At 45.3% G+C, this 22,206-nt stretch overlaps 1 protein-coding gene across 1 annotated transcript in view; it reads right to left on the bottom strand.

Moving 5' to 3' along the window:
- Positions 1 to 432: 432 nt before the first annotated feature.
- Positions 433 to 22,206, bottom strand: part of LOC120842841 — a 53,850-nt gene continuing 32,076 nt past the window's right edge. Inside the window, exons 3-5 of the mRNA XM_040214027.1 lie at positions 14,668 to 14,769; positions 14,266 to 14,322; positions 433 to 546 (exon numbers count right to left, since the gene is read on the bottom strand). Coding sequence (XP_040069961.1) covers positions 433 to 546; positions 14,266 to 14,322; positions 14,668 to 14,769 — 273 coding nt within the window. The remainder of the gene's footprint in view (positions 547 to 14,265; positions 14,323 to 14,667; positions 14,770 to 22,206) is intronic.

Genomic DNA, 22,206 nt, shown 5'->3' on the forward strand with positions numbered 1-22,206 from the left:
TGTTAAATGCTTTCAGGTGTCTTGTGGTCGGATATTGCAGAGAGTCTAGTGCCGTGAGACGTAGTGAGGGTGGTCTTATGAGTGACCATACAGTGATCACCATTAGGACTGTAATTTGACGGTATCATTATTTTCATTAAAGTTGAAAGTCAGGCTCTCCTTGAGCACATTCATAGCATATAAAAAAGGGTGAAAATTCCTGGCTGTTATACTACTCTGATTCTGGTACAGCCGTGCTCAAATACACGGACAACCACTTGGTTTACAACATCATAGACAAAACCGTCATAAAAGACAAAACAAACAATACACCACAGAAACTTGTACTTTTTTAATTAATTTTATGATTTCGCATCATATTATAAAAAAAATACACCTTTCGAAGAATGACATATATTACTGATACTTTTTGCTTCCCTTGGAGCCTGGGGATTATTTAGCCGTTTCTTTTTCTCCTGGGCACATAGTTCTTTTCACTTTTGCTTGCAATGTCTTCCAGGAATCAGCCCAGTACTTCATGCTCTTTTCGAGTCTTTCGCTGCAGAACTGCGTGAGTGGTAAACATGTTAATAGGGTTATTACAAGATATTAAATTTCGATGTTGGGGTTTTTGAGGTTTCGTTTGGGCTATATCACTTTTAACAAAGAATGCGTTCTAAGGTGTGGATTTTATGCAAAAAGCGTTCTGCTGGCGCGGATGTACACGTGGGCAGAACGCTTACGCGGACATACAGATACACACGGGTGAAGCCAACATCTAACATGAAGAGCATGAATAACACACAGCAGGCAACGCATGAGTACACAAAATATACACATGACACAGTTTGTCGTACGTATTTCTACAATATCATAATTGATCATAATGAATTGTAATAAGCAATTTCTACGGAGCGGCTTAGTGGGAATCGCACACCCCAACGTGCGATACACATTGAGTAGGGTCAGCTGAACAGTAACCAATTTTTCTCTCGGTTCTTCTAATTTGTAACTGTTCAGCTGACCCTATTCATTATCTACCAACCAACTCAAGTCAAACCTGTAGTAAGATACACAGCCTGACACCGGTTTCAGCGCCAGGACGTGCCTGCAAGCAGGAGTCCAAGCGGCTGGAAAATGTCGAGTGCAGGTATGCTTCTACCTATTGTGTGTCACTGCAACTCAGCTCGCCGCTTGCGTAAATAGCTATCCTTGAGACGCCGTTGTCGTCTCTGCGTTGCCCTTCGAGCGTCTTTTTGTGAATTATCGGACCATTTTTGCTTGTGTTCTTTATTTTTCTCGCGATAGTTCTCCCTACATTGCTTACAACAAGCCTCTCAGTGAATTGCAACTGAAATTCTCCTTCGGATCGGCTACGAAACTCTCTGAAATCAAGGCACAGGGTGTGCAAGTTCGTGTGCCCGGATGGTACTGCGCACGCGCCGGCAGAACGTGGTGTGAACTAGCTACAATACCACATAGAAGATAAGGTCTGCGCGTTACGTCATCTTTAGTGTGCCCCTTTCCCGCCCGAAGCGATATACACATTAAAGCTCGATCAGATCATCCGTGAAGCGGCAGACGCCATCGCCTTGGCGTAACGACGTGCTAGCGTTGCTTCGTTTTGAGCGAGACCCTTCAATACGCGTTGTCCACGATGCTGACACAAGGTTGTCGGCTCTGCGTGGATCCTCTAGTGATGACGTTTGGGAGGGCAGAGCTGCAGACCTTGTCTGCCTGGTGGTATTCTACAGCCAACACGTTGTGCGGTCACTCACAAGGCGGAAACCACACTGTGTCCCTTTTGAGAGCCGACCTCGAGCACGCACTCACTACGTTTTGCCTTGCTAAGGCGTCAAGTGTATGCTCGACACTCACGAGACACCGGAGCGTTATAAAAGGTAGAGAGAAATGGGATGTATGGTGCCTTTAACTTTCCGAAATCTGTGCGTCCATCGGGAGTAGCAGGGTGGCAGTATACGGTCATGCACACTTAAAGGTTCGCTAGGAACGCAGTTACTTTATTGAAAGTCTGCTTATGATAACAGTCATGTACCGGTAACTCTATCCTAAGACGGAACATTTGACTGCTTTTGAGAAGCTGACAGAAAGCAGACAATTATTATCATCAGCCAAAAAATATTCTGTATCTAAGATAAGACCAAATAAAGAAAGTCAAGTGACATAGTCCATTTTATAGTGTTTCGATTGAGTGCATTCTACTGTTTGTAGAACATGAGAAATAAACAAAAGTAATAACCGTAGATAGCTCAGATGATGAGGCAGTTGATGGTGGGGGAAAATATTGCCAAGATTCATAGGTCACTTGTTAGAATCCGACTCGACAGAAGGACATTTTTGTTTTGGTATAAACAATAGTGCCTGGAGTGCGTCGTCGACTGGGGTGCAGGCGTGCTAAGCTGCCCATACATCAAAGGTGGTCCCAAATTGACACCATATGATGTCACAGAACACGAAGTGTCATACACTTCCACGTCGCGATCCTAACGGTTGGTCGTAGAAATGCTAATGAGAAGCTGCAAGTAGCGCAATTTAAGGTGAGTGTCGCTGTCGTCAAGGAGTCCCAACTTATGACTGCCGAAGCTTCCGCGGGATCCCACGCTTGAGAGCGACCTGCAGCAGGACAGACGTCTGCCGCATGCGCCACACTATTTGGCACGCCACCAGGATCGCTAGTGACATGACCATAGATTTCTCTATAAACACGAAGCATGGTAGTTCGACGACGGAGCAATAGAGTGGCCGGTCGCAGATTTGGAGCGCCAGGGTCAACGTTACTAAAACACTCAGTTGGGAAACTCGCCGTCGAAACCTGGGCCGCTGGCGTCCACCGAGACCGAGCTAACTGCGACAACAGCGCCCCTCTTTATCGTTTGTCTGTACTGTGGTCCCCTTGAGCTTTTTGAAAGCCTATTTTTGCGTAAAAACAAACGGAAAAGACTCTTTTTGTATGGAATTTATTGGCGTTTAGTACCAAATGATGGGCGCATGATGTTTTTATCATCTTTAGTTCGCAAGGTTTTGCGGAACAATTAATATTGTTTTCATACAACCATGCCTCAGCGGGCCTTTCAGGTAGCACGTCCTGACCTAGGTGCATTTTAACGTCAGTAGCTGAACGCGGCGCGTCCGCCGGGGAGACGGGGGTGGCACCCCTGTAACCTCTACCGCTGTATCTGTTCCTAAGCCAAAATAGAAGTCACGTGCAGTTCTTCGAGAGGCCGCTGCGGGAGAAATGGTGGCGTTGTGTTCGTCATTAGCTCGGTGCTCGGAGACAGATTGGGGCCACTTTTTCAAAGCTGTCTCTATGGGAGTTTCCCAACTGAGTGTTTTAGTAACGTTGGCCAGGGTCTTGTAGCAGAGCTTGAAATAGGAACCTGGACGTCAGCGCACAGACTTTTGGAGCGGCGAGGATCTGAAACACACTTGTTCGATCATGAGACGTGTTTTGGCGTCTCCCCGCAGCGGGGCGCCAGTCACTTGGCTCTCTTCTAATGTGTTGTCTGCCCCACCACCTTTTCCATTTCAGCGGCTGCTTCTCCTGGAATTATGCCAGGCTTTTTCAGTATATGGAAGGCTATGGCATGACACTTCTATGACGTCATCAGGCAAAAATAGAGGGACCACTATTTTGGACGCGGTAAATACAGAAGTCGGAGACGCGTTTCAGGAACCATTGTATAAACTCAGCGGCTTCTGCTGGGATCGGTTATGTGACGTCTTCCGAAGTCACCTGGAATGACCTTAAAGGACAACGATGCATTTTCTTCGGGAGGTTTTCACTAACAGCTATCGTTATAAAAGTGACACACTGGCGGCTACCGCAGCAGATAAATGGCCCCCGATTGAGCTTGCTCCCAAATTAAGCTTCAGCTCGAATGACGAAGCCTAACTTCCTACGTATGTGGAAGGATTTTTTAAGGATTATAAACCTAGGTGTGAAAGCAAATAATGCAAAGATTATTTCAAATCAAATGGTGCAGCTTGATTAACCCATTCAGTAATAAAGCGCTATATATATTCACGAACAACATTCAGTGGCATTTCATAAGTGAAGAGTGCACGTAATCAGCTTTTATCTGCGCTCTGGGTGCGCGTTGGTTGGTTGGTTGATTTGGTGTTTATGGCGCAAAAGCTACTAAGGCCATAGAGCGCCAAAAACGAGACTATTGCTGGAAAAGGTTTGGAGAGAAAAAAGAGGCTGTAGTAGCCAGTGATTAGATAAAAGATGGTAATGGGGTACCAAAAGGTAAAAGGGTGATGGGCATGATCTGTAGGTTAAGAAAGCTACAATCGGTGCAGAAGGCCGATACTATCTAAAAATTTGAAAACATTAGTATGTGTCACAAGAGAATCAACACTTAAGAGCAGAGCTGGGTGTAGTGGAACTTGTTCTTGATACAGCTGCGAAAAATACAAAAGCCGTTGTTCATGATAAGCAGGACATTCAACTAGAATATGAAGAATGCTTAAGGCATTGTCACACTGCTCACAAGTGGGAGCATCTTCCCCACGAAGGAGGTAGCCATGAGTCAGATGAGTGTGACCAATCCTGAGCCGGCAAAGGACAACCTCAAAAAAGCGTTCCTGGTGGCGTGCACTCTGCCATTCGCTCAAAAGAGGTTTGATCATGTGCAACTTGTTGCCGATTTCTTGGTCCCATTCAGCCTGCCATTTGCACTTAACGTGACGCCTGAGAAGGCCTTTGTAGTCTGTATAAGGAATGCTGTCGAGGTCAACTATTCGTTTTACACAAGTACTTGCTGCGCGATCTGCTGCCTCATTGCCCGGAATGCCCACGTGGCTGGGAATCCAGCAAAACACAATCTCGTATCCCTGTCTTGAGGCAGCAACAACCTTATTTCGCAGTTCAAGGAGCAGGAAGTGCTTGAGGGGTGTTAGTGAAGACAGTGCATGCAATGCACTGAGGGAGTCTGTGTATACGATGGAGCGAGAGAGCTTTTTATCAAGTATGAAGCCTATGGTAAGAAGCAGACCATAGAGCTCCGCTGTAAAAATAGAAGCAGAGGAGTTGATTCGCCTAACAAGCTGAACTGTTGGGCCAATCATGGAACACCCAGCAGCAGATTCCGTCTTTGTACCATCTGTGTAGAAGCTTACATATTCGGAATACTGACATTGCAGTGCTAAGAATTCCTGAAGAAACACACCATTAGGAGTATCAGCTTTCTTGTATCGCGTGAGTGAAAGGTCACACTTAATGACAGGTTGCTCCCACGGTGCTCCCGCAACAGTAGACTGCACTACCGGGGGCTTCCAATCGAGTCCCATGTTCACACTGGCACTTTTCAATCTCAGAGAAGGGAGGCACAATTGTGGCTTTGTTTTGAAACACCCTTTCAGAGCGCATGTCTTCCACAGCCATTCGCGCAGGGTGATCAGAGATGGACCTGACTCTCAGGGAATACAAAAAGCCCAGAGAAAATCTTCTCTTCTCAAGAGACAGCTCGTTGGCCTCTGCATACAGACTTGGCACAGGAGACGTGCGAAAGGCACACGTCGCCAATCGCAATCCAAGATGATGAATAGGGTCCAGCATTTTTAGAATGGAAGGCCTAGCTGAACCGTAAACAATACTGCCATAGTCCAGTCGTGATCGCACTATCGAGCGATATATCCTCAAAAGGCACGTCCGGTCAGAACCCCAGGATCGGTGGGACAGGACTTTAAGAATATTAAGTGATTTGTAAGATTTTAATCTTAGATTCTTAATATGGGCACCAAAGGTTAGTTTGCTGTCAAATGTAAGACCCAGAAACTTGTACTCGCCATTCACAGAAATTGTGGAGTTGTTTAGTGCAAGAACAGGTTCTGGAAGTAGTCCGCGTTTCCGAGAAAAGCACACACAAACTGTTTTATCTGAGGAAAACTTAAACCCATTTTGATTGGCCCAGGTTGATAGCTTATTGATAGTTAGCTGAATTCGTCGCTCACACAGTGACAGATTGCAAGACGACACAGATCTGAAGGTCGTCTACATAGAGTGCATATTGCACCGATGTGGGGATAGCCAATGCAAGGGAGTTCATTTTGACAATATACAAAGTGACACTAAGAACGCCTCCCTGAGGGACGCCATTTTCCTGGACAAACACTTTAGATAAAGCTGTTCCTATCTGAACACGAAAGGTGCGCCTGCTGAGGTAGCTCTCAATGGTACGAAGCATTCGACCACGGATACCCATATCATACAAGTCTCTCAGTGTACCAAAACGCCAGGCTGTATCGTAGGCTTTTTCGAGGTCAAAAAATACAGATAGGCAATGTTGTCTATGAACGAAGGCCTCACGCACGACTGTCTCCAGCCGTACTAAATGGTCAAGAGTGGACCGAGACGAACGATAGCCGCATTGGTTCACATCTAGATGTCTATTTAGTTCAAGGAAATACATCAATCTTTTGTTAATTATTCGTTCAAGAGTCTTTCCAAAGCAGCTAGTCAAAGCGATAGGCCTATAACTAGCTGCACAGGATGGATCGTTACCGGGCTTGAGTATGGGTATGATTGTTGCCATTCTCCAGTCCAATGGAAAGTAGCCCTCAAACCAAATACGATTAAAAAGGTATAAAACAATATTAAGTGTGGAAGGATGGAGATGTTGAAGCATATAATAATGAATACCATCTGGACCAGGAGCCGATGACTTACAGTTTTGGAGCACTATGTTCAGTTCGTGTAAGGTAAAGGGGGCATTATAAGCTTCGCGTTCACCACCAGATGTTTTCAGTACCATACTTTAGGCTTTCCTTTTTTGTTGCAGAAAAGCAGGCGAGTAATGCTGCGAGCTGGAAATGAATTCAAAATGCTCGCCAAGGATGTTGCCCTGCTCTTCAAGATTGGTTGGGCATTTTCCATTTCTGGAAAGAAGTGGAATAGTGAAAGCATGATATGAGCCATTTACTTTATGAATTCTGTCCCATACTTCCTTGGAAGAAGTACTACTACTGATAGAGGACGCATATTTTTGCCAGCTCTCGCGTTTCGCTTTCCGACGAATGTACCTAGCACGAGCTTTCATTTTTCGGAAAGATATCAGGTTGTCCCGAGTTGGATAACGTCTTAGAACACTCCAAGCTTTGTTTTGCTGTTTGCCACTCTCTTTACAGTCTTCATTCCACCATGGCTTCGGTCGTCTAGGGAGCAGTCCAGATGACCGAGGGATTGAGAGTGACGCTGCAGTGAGAATATGAGATGTTAAAAGATGGCTGAGCTCATCAATCGAAAGCTGATCGAGGCGAGAACAGGCCAGGAGTGATGACTGCTTAAAAAGGCTCCAGTCTGCTTTTTCAAACTTCCAGCGTGGATGGCACGTAGGTGAAGACTGCAGAGTGTCGTTACATTTTAAAATAATGGGGAAGTGGTCACTTCCATGGGGATTGTGATCAACAGTCCATGAAAAATCGGGCAGTAAATCTGCGCTGCCAATAGAAAGATCGATGCATGTAGATGACAAGGATGAAGGACTAAAATATGTAGGATGGCCAGTATTAAAAATGCATAATGACTGTGAAAATAATATGGATTCGATTATCTTTCCACGTGTATCTGTATGATCACTTCCCCAGAGGGTACTATGTGCATTAAAATCACCGAGTAAAAGAAAGGGCTCTGGAAGCTGGCTTAAAAGAGAGTCGAGATCTTGTCGCTTCAAAGAAAGAGAAGGTGGAAAATACACTGAACATACAGTTATGGCTTTATGCAACAAGAGACGAACAGCGATAGCTTCGAGTGGCGTCTGAAGCGGAACCTCTGCACATGAAATATGTTTTGGAAGCACCATCGCAACGCCGCCACAAGAAATGGACATGCTAGGGCGGTCTTTACGAAACACACTATAGCGTCTCAGAAAGTTAGTGTGAGATGTATTTAAGTGCGTTTCCTGCAAGCATAAGGCAGATGCCTTATACTCTTCTAAAAGGAACTCAACATCTGCAAGGTTAGTGAATAAGCCACGGCAGTTCCACTGAAGAATTACAGAGCCCATTTTAAAGGATAAAAGATTTCATAAATGAATTAAAGCAATCCTACATGTGCTACACACTAAGGAGGAACCACCGGCTTTTTTCCTTTTTGTTTTGATTTAGCAGTTTGCCATTCCATGTCCTCCTGATCCGAGGAAGGAGCTGAAGAGTCGGCAATGTCAACAGCTCCCTCTGCATCCTGAACCTTGGACGCAGGTTTGCCAGTTCCGACGTGGTCGGAGACCTGGACCACGAGTTTCCGGCCACGGCCAGACCCCGCCGAAGAAGTCTTCGACGTACCAGGCCGAGACCCTCCCACATTCACACTTTCGTCTTTTGACGTTGATGGAGCAGCAGGTGGGCCCTGTTGCTCCGAAACAAGGCGGGCCGCCTCCGAGGGATTTGAACGACGGCCTCGCTCTCCACCTTGAGAAGAGCTACTGGCACGAGGCTGCCGGTCAGCCGGAGGTCGTGCCTGAATCGACTGGGGAGTCTGTGTGCTCCCAGCGTTACCTGGGGCACCCTGCTTCCCCGCAGGTTGTTTCGGGGCCTGAGAGGGGCCTGCCAAGTCCTCAAGAGAGAACTGAGTAGCTGTGGACTCCGTACGTAGTGCAGGGCCCCTGCGCACCGCGTCGGAGTAGGTACCTTTAGAAATGAAGGAAAACCTTTGTTTTGCTTCAGGGTACGATAGGTTCTCTTTGGCTCGTAAGGTAAGGATCTCCTTTTCTTGTCGCTTTGCGGGCAGGACCGAGAGTAAGCAGGGTGAGAACCCTTGCAATTCGCGCAGGCAACTGGATCTTCACAGACGTCGGCCACATGGTCGTGGCTCCCACACTTTGCACATGTCTCCCTCCCCCGACAGCTGCGCGACCCGTGACCAAAACGCTGGCAACGGAAGCATCGCTGTGGGTTCGGGACGTACGGTCTGACACGACAATTCAAGTAGCCAGCTTTGACGAGTGCAGGAAGCGTGTGACGTTCGAACGTCAGGATAAGGTGTTTAGTTCTCACCTCTGCACCGTCACGCCTCTTCATAATACATTTGACCGCCACTACTCTAGATGCCCGCAGGCCTTCCAAGATCTCATCTTCACTACTGGAAAGAAGATCATCTTCTGAAATCACCCCTCGAATGGTGTTGAGGGTTCTATGTGTGCTCACTGTTACCTGTATGTCACCTAGGGATGTCAATTTCAGAAGCGTAATGCTCTGGGACTTTTTGGCAACTTCTACAAGAAGATCACCAGAATGCAGTTTCTTTGCCTTGTAATCAGCACCAATCTGGCTGTCAAGAACCTTCGCCACAAGAAACGGTGACATCTTAGAGAGAGGTTTGTCAGGGACCTCGGAGTGAATCACCATGAATCTGGAAAATGTTTCATCATCTTTATCTTTTACTATGACAGTTCGTTCGGGACGATGCCTCTTAGCGGCACGTCCAGAACTGGGGGTTTTGGTTTGGGGGGTTGCCATAAGAGGCGAAGTTTGTTCGGAACCTGTGGTGTGCCGCCCACCACGGAGCCCAACAAGGGAATAGATAACGCACCATAACAAAAAGGGCTTTGCTGGAAACGTTATGCTATTAGCACTGCCCAGGAACTATACCGAAGTGTGGTTCTGGACAAGGGGTCTGTCGCCACCCAAGGTTAGCCCTTGCCGCCAGAGAAGTTGAAAAAGGAAAGAAGAGAAATGAGAAGAGTGAAAAGGAGGAGAAGACAAGGGTGAAAGTAGAGAGGGGATAGTAGAAGTGGCGACTAGACTGAATCATCCTGGCCGGGCCTTACCAGGACTCCCGTCTATGAGAAGCGGGGGCCGAAGTGGTGTATTGCCTCGCCCGGGGGGCCCCGAAGGGTCCAAACCTACCCCGGGCTCGGCTGAACCACCAGGATGCCCTTTTACCCAGACACGGGAAAGCCACGCACAGCCAGACGTGGGCGGGCGAACCCGCATGGCTCGGGGTCCGTGGAGACGCCACTCTCCAAACACCTGCTTTCACAGGTGCCCCCTGCGGGGCTGGGTGCGCGTTTGCCCCAACGACATAGCAGGGGGTAAAATATATATAGGTGTAAGCACAGCGGGGGCCGTAGATGCCAGATGGAGTAATCTTTTTTTGGCTACAAGGGGCACCACGAAATGGTTCTTCGTTATGCGTTTAATGACAGCCCGTCGCGGGCCGGTTTCCCATGCTTCTTCATTGGAGACGTGCTTGTATTTAAAGTGGCTTTCTGCGTTTGTTGCGTCATGTAAAACTCAGCACTTGCGCTGCACCGTTTGCTTAGACACTGCTTCGTCCATGGCCCTAGTGTCGTGCATGAACGGCGCCAAGAACAGTTTCATGAACGCGTTGAAGCGGTAACATCTCTGGCGCGGTGTTCAAGCTAGCCTCCGTCAACGTCGTAGCAGACGCTCTGAGCAAAGCAATTGCACCCCCGGATGCCAAGTGTTAAGGTGTATATAAGGAAAGCCGTGCCGAGCAGATCACCGAACGCATGCCAGTTGTTCGCGGCGCTGTGTAACGGCACCAGGCGCAAGTTCCCGGTCGCTTTTTTTGCTGGCGATGTCGCAGGTCCCAAACGTCAACCTCATGATGAGGAAGCTTGATATTTTGCTCAATGATGTGATTAACGATTTCAGTCAATGTTCTGAAGTATTGAAAGTGATACTGAAGTGAATATAAACTGAAATTAAAAGAAACTTTTATTTCTAAGCAATTAGTTCGTCGTGGTTTTTACGCGAAAGCGTAACATCGGCGTTTTTTTTTTCCGGACTATATATGTGATTCACGGGAAAATATTTCAAGCAGCTAAATTGTCTACTTCCGTATATTTTACGCACCATTTTGGTGAGACGCAGCACATACCGAGTTTCATCTTCAATACGCATGCAAACGACGAACATACCGGTTTTCCGAGGGTACAGTTTGCTACGGTACGACAGTTACTTGGACAAAACATAAAGTGGCGTTAAAAGTACAGATTTATTATATGAGGATGTCAACATTATTACTGAAACGCTCTGGCCAATCTCCTATTAAAGAGAGAAAATACAGCACTCGTTTCAGATTCCGACAGAGCGTGTATAGAGCCGAAAACATGTTTGCCCATGCACACTGTTTGAACATTGTATCCAATCTGTTCCTTGTTTCCACTAGAAGACACTGCAGTTTCTTTAAGCGTAGAGACACGTTTTAAACGAAGACCATGGTGATGATTAACATGCTAGTTCTGATTTAGCAACAGCCATGAAATGTTTAGGTGGGCGATGGCCACTAGAATGTGTCGACTCTTTCTTCTAAGCATTTAGCAGTACACAAAGTACAGTATCCTTAATGAAGCACAGATAATCTCGCGATTTCAATAACCTCTTCGTTGCTAACGTGCCTAAGGTATATAATGAAGCTTTGTTTTGTGTTCATAATGAAACAGCGCGAATTTTACAGGGACAGAGGAAGGAACTGGACAGGACGAGCGCTGACTAACACCTGAAAGGTTTATTATCAGGAACCCAGGACGAAAACATACGACAACACGACTTTCTAATCACGATGAAAATGCGCATGCGCCTCACAAAGCTGGGCGTTATATGTTACACAATTCTGTAGGCGTCATCCCCGATCTAATATTTCGACCTCACTGTCGAGCAAATTCAAGGAAGCCTGACTCATGCAGGCTGGCCCCTCCTTCATTATTCTATGAGCTTCGACAATATCTCGAGCTTTTTGGTCCCTGTGTTTATACAAAACAATGGCCTTGTCAAGTAACGGTGTACAGGCGCAGTCCCTGCTGTGTAACGCCAAGTGGGAGCTTGCTGTTCCTGTTAAAGAAATATGGTGTTCCCGCAGGCGAATGTTGAGGCACCGCCCCGCCTGTCCGATGTATACCTTCCAGCACGTGTAGGGTATATGGTATACTACAGCCTAGGTGCATGGCACGAACGCAATGCGGTGTTTTATGCCGCACGGCCTCTCCCCTTGTTTTTCTTTCTTGTTAACACGCTTTTGTACTGCAGAGCGAATACCGCTTAACTTGTTACGTGCCAAGAAAACCACATCTACACCGAACTTCGAGGCGGCTCTTTTAAAGCCGTGTGACATGTGGTGCACATAAGGGATGACTGTGACCTACTTTTTTATACTATATTGGTACTTTTCCCCGCGCCTCACCCTTAATGCTTTTCGCTACTGCTTCCGCGGCCGAGGCGATTACTGAATTTGGGAAACCTGTGTTTTGTAGTCCCCCGTAAGATATCACACCTTGGCCTCTAGCTCTCATTTCGTAGCCTCAAACATTTGTCCCCGAGTATAGCAGCGTAAGCAAAAACATAACCAATATAAATTGTTTATGCTAATGTTAGTACAATGTATTTTATAGTCGGGGTCTTTCACTTGCGCATGTCAACGGCGAACGTGCTAATATGTCATCGCTCTTCGCCGTAGATTTCTTTACGTACGTGTTTCACTTTCGATGGCAACAAGACGCTGCCACGCTGTACAACTAGCCTAATCAAAAACTAATAACCTGATGTGGTTTACCACGCTGAGAGAGATTGAGAGTCACGGGTATGCTACCTAATTTATCAGGTGCGAGTACAAAATTCCCACGATTTATGGCAATGCGTTGTCTTGCGCATGCCGATGCCGAGTATTTCAAGGGTTCACATGACACAGTCAAATGTCTTGCTCATAGAAGCTTGTAAGTTTCATCATGGCAGATGCCCACTACAGCGACAAACAGAAACAGCCGATAGCGAGAATCCTCATACATGCGCAGCACGCCCAGGAAGGCACCTTTGGCAGGCTCGCACTCTCTCAGTGCTCGTGGTGTAAGTATGAGTGATTGCAAGCCTGCCAAACATAGCTTGGTGTGCCTAATTCGCGTGTTTAAGGCCTGTCAATGTCGGCTGTTTCTGCTGTTCTTCTAGGGGGATTCGGGCATAAGGATGACACTAAAAATATATAGCCGAAGGATCTTTACATTGCTCTTGTTTTGTGTCGATACTCGGCTTCGACTCCTTTTTATCACTCCCCAAAGTTCGTAATTAGCACGCACAAATGCTATTCACTTAGATAATTTTACAGAAATATTCACTCTGATGTTTATGAAACGCCTATTTTCTGCTGCACGTCTAGTGGTTGTACTATTGTGTGCGGGTAGATATTCGTATTACGAGCCCGAACCGCTTTATGTTGAAAAAGAAGGCAACACGAATTTCTCTTATCACAAGATGACTAACTTGATTTCCGTGAGACGGTTAAGGTTTTTATGCTGTAAGGGCTTTGATGAAAAGAAGCTTCCGCCTGTGGGTCTCATGCTATCATTTATGTAAGCCGGAGGATGACTGAGTTGAAAACTTCTACCCAGGTTATTAATCGCTCACAGACGCGCTTTCTGGACTGATTAGTTTTTCAACGAGACGGCTGAGACATTAGGGCTCAGTTGTAGTTTTCTACAGAGAAGATTTGGTTGCTCTCCTCAGAGGGATCTATATAAAGCTGCACCAAGAATGCATGCGGGTTTCGTGCAGCGGTAGCTTTGTTGCTTATCCTCAAACCAGACAATGAATTGTTCTATTTTTTAAGCTGAATTGTTTTGAAATGTATCGTTAAAGACCGATCGTGTTCAGGGACCTCCGGTCCCTATGATGTATGTATGTATAATATGAGGTTCACAAGGAGGAAATGTAAGGGTAATTCGAATGAAACCTAACCATAACCAGTGCTTTAGTGACACAATATTGTACTGCAAAACATATATCTCCACGCGCTGACGAATATCAAATCTTTAGTAATCACGTCCTGACCCAAACTCTTAAAATTTTCACATGGCATTTTCCTTATGGTAGCAATGCCAATTTGTGCAAATTATCCAAATTTAGAGCTGCACTTAAACATTTGACACGTGCGGCGCAAATATGTTATATTTTATCTATTTACTGCTTTTCTGACTGCTTTGAATGCGTGGTGTTTAAATGGTTTAAAACATTATTGATAGATTGATACCTTAAATTAGATAAAATGTTCTACTGAATAGTAATTCCAAATACCACGAGTATATTATTATGTTAGTAAAGAAACGCATCAGCAGAAACATTGTGTTCTGCAATGTCTTACTTCCAACATGCAGGCTGCATTTCTCAGCTCACCATCTCCTCTTGAACGAATAGAAAGCAAAACATTTTATTGCATTTACTACGTCCTGAACGCAGAGTTATGTGTGGATATTACACTTCAAGAAACAAGCGGACACTGCAGCGAAATATATATAGAGGTATAATTAAACCAACCTCAAATCCGTACGGCGGAAGTTCACCAAACATCTTCTGGTACGTCGCCCAGGACTGCTATTGGGAAAAAAATATATTTTCGCCGTTTCTGAGCTAATATATGCTATGTATAATGCTGATAGTATCTACACACTATCAAGTGCTTGCTTTGAATACACGTTTAGCGCAGTTTTAATGATGCTAAATGACCTTGACGTCTGACTTATATTTACAAGAGTTTTTTTTTTTCATTTTTGTTCGCGCCACAAGGAGTTCGGGAACTGACTGTGATATAAATATTTACAAATAGATTCTCGCAGAAAATATATTGTTTAAAGTATCTGATATATCCAGAATCACCGATCAATGGTACTTGCATTCCCGATCGTAGGCAAAAAACAAAGTAATTTTAAAGTGACTTACCACCCTCAATATTCGTTCACATTGTTTTGGGGGTAAGAGAAAATCGTGATGGCGTTGTGTGCAATACACCCAGCAATTCCCAATACTCATTCCACCATAATGCTGAAAAAAAATATATCTTTTAACATTTTGTTTCATTATGCTTTGCTTAGCTATGTTTTAATATTTAGTTCGTCTTCGGATATAAAGAAAACGTATATGATTGTGCCTTAAAGTAAACGTATATGATAAAATACTTCAATATCGGACCATAATTGAAACATCGGTGGCAGAAGGGCAACAGGCCATATAGTGTGAAAACCGCAAGTGTTTCAAGAGGCCCTAAAAGCATCTGAGAGGAAGCTAAACGGAGAAGCTGGTATAAACAGTCAACTTTACAAGTAATACATATGCTGAAACGGTGTTCGAACTTGTTCATTAAGTAAGGCAAAGGATTGGAGTGAAAGATTATCAATAAAATTCCTGGGAAAGAGAATTCGCGTTGAGCATCTATACATTTGCAGTGCCATAAAATATACCGGACTGTAAATACTTTCCCACGTTTCTTAGATATTTTCAAACCCAACGACAGAATAAATAAAAATGAGTAGGACGACAGCGAGGAATTCCTGAATGACACAGGAGGACCTTAAAAAGGGCGATTTAAATTAGGTGAACCCTCCCATATCCCCAAGTCAGGTTGGATGACAAAGTTTGTTTTCTGTTTTTATATGCCAGTCAAACGTAAAAGAGGTAATAAATGAATTAAGTACAAAACGAGCGTGTTGGTAACGGTAATTAGACATGAGGAAGATACATAGAAAGGGGGGACGGACAACGAAGACTTCGTTGTCCGTCCCCCCTTTCTATGTATCTTCCTCATGTCTAATTAAAGGTAATAAATGACTCCAGAAAACTAACTTTAGAGGCTGGCGGGGTCGGCCGAGAAAATGTTGAATGCTTTCAATGAGAGAGGCGGGAGATTTACCCGCCTGAGATGGAGGCTGGGCGTGTTGAGTATTCATGGCTTAGCGCACGAAATAACTCACACACTCAGAACACACGCACACCCTCAGCAAACACAAACCAACAAACACACAAGCAAACGCGCGCACAGAAAACTAAACCGGCGAATCAGAGGGAAACACACGCATACCGGCAGCGTGCAAAAGAAGTTATTTTTTGCCATTGTGCCATTGTTCTGCGTGTGTGTTATCTTGTGCGCATTTACCTATAATTCAAGCATGTCTCCGATTCCATTACCCCTGCTTGGAATACCCATGTTTTTGGGCTCCCCGCAGAATGGTATGACCTGTCTAAGTTGAAGGGCCTCGTTTACCTGTAGTCGCTCGCGCTGCAAAAGAGGGTTCTTGCTCTTCAACTAAACGAAATTTGAATGTGTGAGTGCTCTGGGAATTGATGGAACTCGTTATATTATATTAATATAACACTTTACAGTGAATAACCAAAAGTACATTATCCAATTCAGCAGTGAAATCGACAGCCATAAAGTAAAATATTTTAGATTTTCTGAAAGTATTGGAATAAGCTGTGCACCCTAGAAGTGTTGATGTTCTCTCTCCGTTTGTATACAAATGAATGCTATCTCCATATTTCTGTTCTGAGGCAGCGAACGCCTGCTGGAGAAGGAGTAGCGAGTCATCCTTAGTGTACATAGTGAAGAATAACTATAAAGTCCAGAAATCACATGGAGCAACTATAACGGTGTTTGGCGGCATAGTACCCGGCGTATGAGAAGGAGTCATTGCTGTTCTCAAACTTTCAACACAAAAAAATAGGCGGTCGATCAATAATCAGTTTTGTTTTCAAAACGTCAGGGATATCTAAAGGCTTGAAGAGCAGAAAACGACTGGTACGGATAACTATTCACTTTGTATGCATATCAGAGGCTAAGTTATTGTCTTCTTTCAACTACCATTTGGTGTGTCTCGGCGTTATGTGAAATTTACCATCGAGATGTCTGCGCCCTAGGTGATGGCCATAACCACACATATTTGGGACAGACTGCCGTGCTGATGCAAAAACCAATGTATAATGGTCTTGGCGAGACCGTACCAAAGGATATAATCTGCAATAGGCATCATGGGTCCGATACTAAGGGCATGGGTGAAAGGACTTCAAGAATGTGTGAGGAGCACAGGTATTTTTTTAACTCCTTAATGTTGGCATAAATGTGAGGATTTTATCGAGAACTACGCCTAATAACGAATATGTCGAATATGCGAAGATAACGATTATGTTTATAATAAAAATCGAATCTAAACACTGCCCATTGCGCAATGAAACTGTTAAGAACAGCCTTTTAGCGCCAATCTTAAAACCCTTTTCTTGTGTATATTTTCTCATTTAACTGATTGTAAGTTGCCGCAGCCGCTCAAATCTGTACAAGTTGCTAGTAGAAAGCGACCTGTGCACATCGTGCAGATGTAGTAAATAAAATAGTGATGGTGCTGTCATATTTACCAGGTCACTCATTTTGATTGCAAAGGGTGTCACACCTGACATCCTTCGCAAGAAAATACCACTTTGATGGAAAACAGATTCGATAAGGTGCAACCTAGCATAACTTGAAAGATTCACCTCGTCAAAACACTTCTAATAATGCGTAATATGCGGCCTCGAAAACCGTATTTACAAAAATCCTTACGTATCTCATACTGCCGCGTCGTGTTCCACGCCTCATGAAAATAGAAAAATACGGAGACATAGTGATGACGGTGCACAAACGCTTCGTTGTTGAATGTTTCTAGGTGGACTAGGTGAAAACCAGAAGAACGTCCTGCTCGGAAGTCGCACTGATTAACGCTAAATATATTACCTGCCTTTATGAATGCACGAGGAGTGGATTAATGAGATCCTTGGAGCTTTTTCAAAGCAATTTGCGCCAGCAACAGATATGTAGTTCATTGTTAGAAAGATATTCTTACTGGTTCTCAGCAGATGTATTATGTGTATCATTTTCTGGCAGTGAGGAAAATAAGAAGCATTTAAAAAAGTTAAGGAAAGACAACAAACTACTCACACGTTTGGGGGACAACTGATTTAGCATTTCACAGTTGATCCTGTCATGTCCAGGTGGCGACTACCTTTTAGGTGGTAGTGCTTCTCCGAGTTTACATATTGCGAATGGCCTAATTTATGCTGCGCCATGAGCACATACAGAGAAGCAGGCTCTCTCTTTGACGTTTAAATGAACTTCCTAAACTATTCACTGTAGTTACTTGAACTCTATATGCACTCAAAATGCTCACCGAGAACATTGGTTCAGTTCTAAGATAATGATGATGCAAAAAGAGGGATATGTAAGGTCTGGTGGTCGCCTCTAACATTTAAAGCAATCAGACACTTTCCTAGACAAGACCAAGCTATTTATACAGGAGATGTACTTGGTTCATAAATTTAGCTTGGCCTTATTCTCGCCAACGAACTTCGGCCCTAATTTTATTAAACGATTTTCGGTTTCAAGTAGTGTTGTACGGCTATATATTCCCCGGTTTGTGTTTAGGACTTTCTGGGTAGATGCACAGTCCTCTGTTCACTAGGGCGTGCGTATCCTCGGAAAAACAGAAATGAATCGAGCACGGATTCTAATTTAAGGAGGTCCGATCAGAATTTCCCAACTTCCACATTGAAAGGCGCTTTGAGATTGACGTAAATCAGTCAATACTTTCGGAATAATAAAAGGACGATGGACCTAATGCGTTGTGGGCAAACCGAAAAAAAGAGTAGGTTTTTTTTTAATGAAAAGACAGTCTGGGTGATAGAAAAAGCCGCTAAATGACTTGGCCACCATTATCCTGGCCAGAAGTACACCACAAATGGTGGTGGGTATTAAAATCAGCAATAAATAGAAAGGGCTTCGGGAGGTGATCTATGAGGGCTTCCAGATTTCGGAGCTGCCATGTAACGTATAGTGAGATCATCTGTGTCAAGGCAGAAATGAGGCGGTTGAGAAGTGAACGAACTGCAACCACCTGCAGTGGAGGCCGGAGAGGAACCTTAGCATACTCAACTCCTCTTAGTACTGCGTCTGCTATGCCACCCGACGGGTTTAAGGAAACGCGATCCTTCATAAAAAAAATAAAAAAAAAACAATTGGCGATGCAACGGCGACGTGTTGCATCGCATGTGAACATGCGATGCAACAACAGTCCCATGTAAACAAATGGCCGAAGCGCCAAACTCGTTAAATGTTAATTCACGTCATCTATGTAACGAAGTCCGCGGTTGTTTCGTTGCCTGACTTGTAGCATTTTCTTCATTATTATGTTACAATAAAGATCATGACAAAAAATTAAAAAAAAAACGTTTCCAATTCCCGGTAATGCCTAATTAGCGCGCAGCTCTTGAGAGGGAGGAGTTAAGGGTACGGAGGAGGAGGAAGGCCATACCCTCGTCTCCGAACACTCCTCTCCTGCTCCCCTGCCATTTAGCGGGAAAGTTTCGGTAAATTTTCCACTCTTGATGAGGAAGAGGAAAGGGTACGGAGAGGAGCGTAGGCCCCTCTTTCTCTCCTCCTTCTACTCTCCTCTTCCTCTCCTCCTCCCGTCCTCTTCCTCCCCCTCCTCTGATCCTCCTCTCTTGAGTTATTTCGATTTTGCGATTCGCCGTGCTAAGCACTCTGAGGCAGATTATATATATATATATATATATATATATATATATATATATATATATATATATATATATATATATATATATATATACAGGGTGTTTTTTTTATTCTTACACATTTGTTTAAAAAAAACCGTGAAAGCTACACTAATGCGGTTTGTGCAGGTGGGTTGTACGGCTAGGCGGACATCATGTGGGTTGCTAATCTTTGTGATAAGTCGGCTAACTAAATAAAATTCGTTAATTAAATGTTCAATTAGTGTAAATAGACATATGATTTCAATTAGAAACTTGTAGACCATCATCGAAAACCACTAAATCAACTATTTTTGGAAGGATATAACGGCGGGGAAGCATTTTACAGCGTTCTGTAAAAACGCTCCATTTGGACGCGTTTCTAGATTTCGGTTTCTTATCGGAGCGCATCACCGCGCCCGCAGTCCTCCTCCCCAGTGGCTGAGACGGCAACACACGTGCGCCGTACTTCCCTCCATTCTACGAGGGAGGCGAGGAGGTAGGTGGCTTCGCGCCGCGACCACCGGGGAGCAGGATCGCGGGCGCGTAGATGCGCTCCCATAAGAAACCGAAATCTAGAAACGCGTCCAAATGGAGCGTTTCGACAGGGGTGTATCTCGAAACAACCCATACTTATTTGAACCCTTCTCGTTTGGACCCATTTGCAAAACGCCCTTCTCGTTTTAACCTTTCGCGTTTCGACCCTTTCTTATTTATACCCGTCTCATTTGAACCCATTCTCATTTGAACCCTTCTCGTCTGAACCCATTCCCAAAACGCCCTTCGCGTTTTAACCTTTCGCGTTCCGACCCTTTCTTATTTGAATCCGTCGTCATTTGAACACCGTAGTGAGGCATAGAAAGAAGCAAAAACAGTTGAGGATGAAGGTTGAAGATGAAGCGAAGCGGCCCCATCTCTTGTATAGCACATGAAACAATTTTCATTATGCCATACGTGCCACCCCGAGTCTGTTCACGTAGCTACGTGGTCACATGGTGACGTGGTTTCAAAAGTGCTAGCGCAGAATCAGTACTTCATTTCTCTTCTGTCGCTGTATGTCGTTAAGATGACGTCGTGTGGAGCGGATGGATCATTGTGCTAGTCGTGTGTTAATGCTTGTAATGGCCAATTCGGGTGGTAATTTTTCCTGAAAAAAAGTTTTCCCATATCTTCGGCAAGGGCGTTCGCGTGGTCAAAGGCTGGCGGGTGCAAGCTTTTCGGGTTGCGCTTCTAAGGCGTGTACCGGCAATTTACCAGCAGAAGTTTTCCCGAGTTCCAAGAGGTCGGGCAGCTTGTCTGCCAGACTGTATCCGGTATCGTCACATCCGAATCGGGATAGGGAACCAAACGAGACAATGCTCGCTGAGGCGGCAAATAGCGGGTTCGAGTGGCAACCGAAGCCATCGAGACAGACACCCTTTTGTGCTCTGAGAGAAGATAGCAAAAACAAGGAAGAGAAAGATAATTTATGTTTCAAAGAAAGTCAACATTTTTGGAAGAATTTATCCAGCCTGAGCAAGGTATGTTTGCCCTGAGACACGGGCTGCATCATACATCACTTTATTTTACAACTCTGTAATAACAAGTTATTACACCGCTGAAAAAATGAAAGCCGCTTACAACTCCCTGTAACGCCGAATTAGAGCGCAGCTCTTGAGGAGGAGGAGGGAAGGGCACTGGGGGGGGGGGTTAAACTAACCAGGGGGGGGGTCACGTTACCTTGGGGGTCACGTGACCCCCAATGCCGATGATGTCATCACTGACGTCACTGATGACGTCATCAGTGACGATGACGATGCGGGTACCGATGACGTCATTAGTGACGTCACTGATGACTTCACCAGTGATGATGACGATGACGATGCGAATGTCGGTGACGTCATCAGTGACGTCGCTGATGACGTCATCAGTGATGATGACGATGACGATGCGGATGCCGGTGACGACATCAGTGACGTCACTGATGACGTCATCAGTGATGATGACGATGACAATGCGGATGTCGGTGACGTCATCAGTGATGATGACGATGACGATGTGGATGCCGGTGACGTCATCAGTGATGATGACGATGACGATGTGGATGCCGGTGACGTCACCAGTGATGATGACGATGACGATGTGGATGCCGGTGACGTCACCAGTGATGATGACGATGACGATGCGGATGCCGGTGACGTCATCAGTGATGATGACGATGACGATGTGGATGCCGGTGACGTCATCAGTGATGATGACGATGACGATGTGGATGCCGGTGACGTCATCAGTGATGATGACGATGCGGATGCCGGTGACGTCATCAGTGATGACGATGACGATGTGGATGCCGGTGACGTCAGCAGTGATGATGACGATGACGATGTGGATGCCGGTGACGTCATCAGTGATGATGACGATGACGATGTGGATGCCGGTGACGTCATCAGTGACGATGACGTCATCGGGGGGTCACGCGACATCGGCGGGGGTCACGTGACCTCGAGGAGGGGCCACGTGACCTCAGGGGAGTCACGTGACTTCGGGGGGTCACGTGACCCCCACGAGGTCACGTGACCTTGGTGGGGGGCTCGCGCGGTGCATTATGGGACATTTCCCATGATGCACCGCGCGGTTACGCCGACGGCGACGGCGACGGCGACGGCGACGCCGACGCCGACGGCGACGCCGCTCAAGCCGGAAACGGGCCCCTAAGAGCTGCGCTCTAAAAAAAAAGTATGCATAGTGATGCAGTTTGAAACTTGAACACGCATTACAATTTCAAGGAGGGTGGGTGCAATGAGAAGACTGAGGATTCCAAAAAAAACGTACTAGAGAGTTCTAGTAGATCGTTCCGATACCCCCGATAGCCCCGATAACGACACTATGCATGCGCAAGGGAGGCGGTGGCGGAGTATCGGGTATCGTTAT

This window comes from Ixodes scapularis, unplaced genomic scaffold (assembly GCF_016920785.2).
Source record: "Ixodes scapularis isolate PalLabHiFi unplaced genomic scaffold, ASM1692078v2 PGA_scaffold7__128_contigs__length_106722199, whole genome shotgun sequence".
NCBI classification, from domain to species: Eukaryota; Metazoa; Arthropoda; class Arachnida; order Ixodida; family Ixodidae; genus Ixodes; species Ixodes scapularis.